Raw genomic sequence first — 3,229 nt, 5'->3', positions numbered from 1 at the left:
AACATTGTTTATAAAATTTGCTTATAGTATATCATAATCAATATATTCATATCTTTTGAAATAAATTATTATAATAATTCTATTCAATAAATATTACAACATTATGCTATATGATTGATTAAAAATCTAAACCTTCTGCTTTAAGCAGTAACATCTATTCTCTCTCGGTTTATTCAAACATACCATTTCTTTTATTATTAGAATTTTTTTTACAATGTTATTTAGTATAGATGCTAAGTACTTTAGAAAAAAAATGAACTTTTATTAGTATTAGAAAGAGGACACTCAAAAACTTGGAATAAATCGACACTCCAAAAAATAAAATGTATATCACTTTTAAATAAGACAAATATAGTTTTATTAAAATTAATATTATTAGTTCAAGATTGAAAACGAAACATCATTTTATTATGTCTACTTCTTTTGCTAGTACTTTTCTTTCTTTAACCAAAAGTGCATCTTGTACCCTCTCGATTATAAAAAACCTTTATATTCATATATTAATATTGAAAAACACAGACACTACCAAATTATAGTACTCCACGAATACTTCATGTATATATTGCTCCTTAGTAGTATCATAAAATAAATTTAATTAAATCAAATTAAACAAAAACAAAAATTGCCTCATTTAGGGTCCAACACCAAACTCCAAGGCCCACCCATTAGATTAGACAGTAAAAAAAGAAGCATATAAAGAGTAACCATAAAAATTCGGTTTAACCGAACGTCAAATCCAATGAAGAGAAGAGAGTCCAATTAAAATCGGAAACAAAATGTTACAAAAAATTAAAAACTGTTGATTTACAGTTGCGTTAAAAGAGCCTAAATTTTAACCTGCCAAAACGACGCCGTCCTCCGCCGTGGCAATGCTCAGATCATCCAGCTTGCTGAATTCCCCAACCAGATATCCATTCGGGTCAACAATTTGCACGCCGCACAGAAACCCTATTTTCTGCTCCGGATCCTTCCCGCCGCCGCTTTCATCGGACGAATTTTCGAGAACCGAATTCGGAGAGCCGCCGGTCTTCTCGGAAGCAACCCACACGATTCCCCCCTCTCTGACTCTCGGCGCCTCCTCGATCTCGCGCTTCGCCGCCAGATAAGCCGCGGAGGCCTCTTCGGCGGTGTTGAACGTGCCCAGCCAGATGCGTTTCTTCAGCCGACGATCCCTCACCTCGGCCGCGTACCTCCCCGATTTCCTCTTGTGCACGCCGACGAAGCTCCTCTCGGCGATCAGATTCTGGAATTCATCGGCGCCGCGTTCCGATTCGATTTCTCGGCTGGAAATCTTCAGCAGAGGGAGCAGCAGCTCGTGGACAATTCTCTTGGATTTTCTGGCCGATGGATCGGATTCGTCCGACGATGAATCGGTGGCGTCGGGATCGGAATAGGAGAGCCTGATTTTCCGGGGATGGGCTGAGAATTTTGTCATGTTTGGCGAGAATTGGGATATCGAGAGCGAAGGAAACGAATTGTGGTTTATAAAAAGCAGATAAGAAATAGGGTTTGTTTGTATAGATTTTGGTGCGATGGAGCTCGAATCAATAGCGTTTAGAATATGCTGTTGGAAATTGGCATATTATTGAGCAGATGGTAATTAATTATTTCAAAAAAATATATAATAATTGGATTGGATGAATGATGATAATTATTTGGACTATCGAAACCCTGATGGGCCAATATCTATTAGCTGGGCTCAAACTCATTAGGTAAGTAGTTTGGTATACTCCCAGCTCTAAATGTCCACGTATTCTTAATTGGCACGAAATTTTAAGAGGAATTATTAGTTGGAATAAGTAGAGAGAAAAATGTAGTTGAATCTTTTAATAAGGACCAATGAGAAAGTGATTTATTTCCAAATTTAGAAAGTAGACATTTTAATTGGGACAAATTAAAAATAATAGTTGAACATCTTGAATGAAGTTGAATATTTTAATAAGGAATACAACGTTGCACACGATCACCCAACCGTTATGGAGGGTTTTTTTTTATCGGTAGTCATTAGTTTGGAAAGTTAGTTAAGTAGTTAGTTATTTATTTGATTTAATTAGTTTATTTTGGAATTATGTTAATTGTTTTGAACAATTGTGTCGGGCCATTTAATGCTCCTCCCCGGGTTTTCTTAGTTGGTTATTTTTCGGGCCATAAGTCGAACCAAGTCGAACTAACCCTAGGGTCATTAGATTATAAATAGGCGTTAGTTATCTCTTCTTGAATCAATGAATGAATAACCAATTTCGCCTATCTTTTATTTTTATCGCTTTCTTGTTAGTTCCCCTAATTTTGCACGCGGTCGACATGATTCCGCCTCCCAGGACTTCGTAAATCCGTTTCCGGCATTGTGATAGGGGCAAAATCCTTATCATTGAATTAGTATGATTTACTTGGTTTCGGGCCTAGTTTTACCTAACTTTTGTCTAACTTTGTATAAATCCGTTGTTTTGACGAGTTTGTTGAATTTGAAGAAAAAAATACCTAAAAATGATGAATTCCATCATGGGTATGGGTATTTCGCGTGCATCATTTAGAGACCGATAGAGAAAGTTAAGATTATTTTAAAGAAATTGTCGATATAGTGCAAAACCAACGAATAATTGAGTTGGTCTGAATTAACCCAGCGGTTCCGTGACTTTCCGGCAGAAATAGAACGCTTTAGGAAGCCCGTTGATCTTTTCCAATGACCTTCAGAATGTGCTAATGCAAGTCCCACGCAATTTTTAGAGAAAATATGGTGAGAGGGGTGGCGTAATAAATAAAGGCTGGTAGAAGTGAGAATTTTGGGCCTGCAAGCTGTTAATTAATGACAGACTCTGATTTTAGTTATTTTGTGTAACCTATAAATCGGTGCGGTTCCAGTTATAAATTTTGGCTGTAATTGTTTGGGTTATTATGATATTTCGGTTTGGTTATGAAAAGACTGAAGAAACAGTTTTAATAACAGTATGAACTTGATTTACATGATAAAAAAATAATATTACGTAATTAAAATTGATTTTTAAATATAATTTTACTCAAACCTTGATAATAAAATTGAAGTATATTTTTTAAATAAAAATAATTAGAATAATACTCACTCCGTCCCACAAGAGTATGCACTCTTTCCTTTTTAGTTCGTACCACAAGAGTATGCACTTGCAATTTTGGAAACTCTTTTTATTATTAATGCGGGGTGACTCATTCTCCACTTAATTATTTAATTACTTCTTTTTTCCACCTCTATCTTATT

General features: G+C 35.6%; 1 protein-coding gene across 1 annotated transcript; it reads right to left on the bottom strand.

Annotated features, from left to right (window-relative positions):
• Window positions 1–832: 832 nt before the first annotated feature.
• On the bottom strand, window positions 833–1,435 carry LOC125220274 (ethylene-responsive transcription factor ERF118-like). Its single transcript, XM_048122432.1, has one exon. It carries the CDS (start codon window positions 1,433–1,435, stop codon window positions 833–835), a length of 603 nt encoding a protein of 200 aa, XP_047978389.1.
• Between the last annotated feature and the right edge of the window lie 1,794 nt (window positions 1,436–3,229).

The sequence above is a fragment of the Salvia hispanica genome, chromosome 4 (assembly GCF_023119035.1).
Source record: "Salvia hispanica cultivar TCC Black 2014 chromosome 4, UniMelb_Shisp_WGS_1.0, whole genome shotgun sequence".
NCBI lineage: Eukaryota > Viridiplantae > Streptophyta > Magnoliopsida > Lamiales > Lamiaceae > Salvia > Salvia hispanica.
This window is presented reverse-complemented; position numbering and strand designations above follow the sequence as displayed.

Excerpts from the sequence above, each read along its gene's own strand:
- LOC125220274 (XM_048122432.1), bottom strand. The coding sequence starts at position 1,435 with ATGACAAAATTCTCAGCCCATCCCCGGAAAATCAGGCTCTCCTATTCC.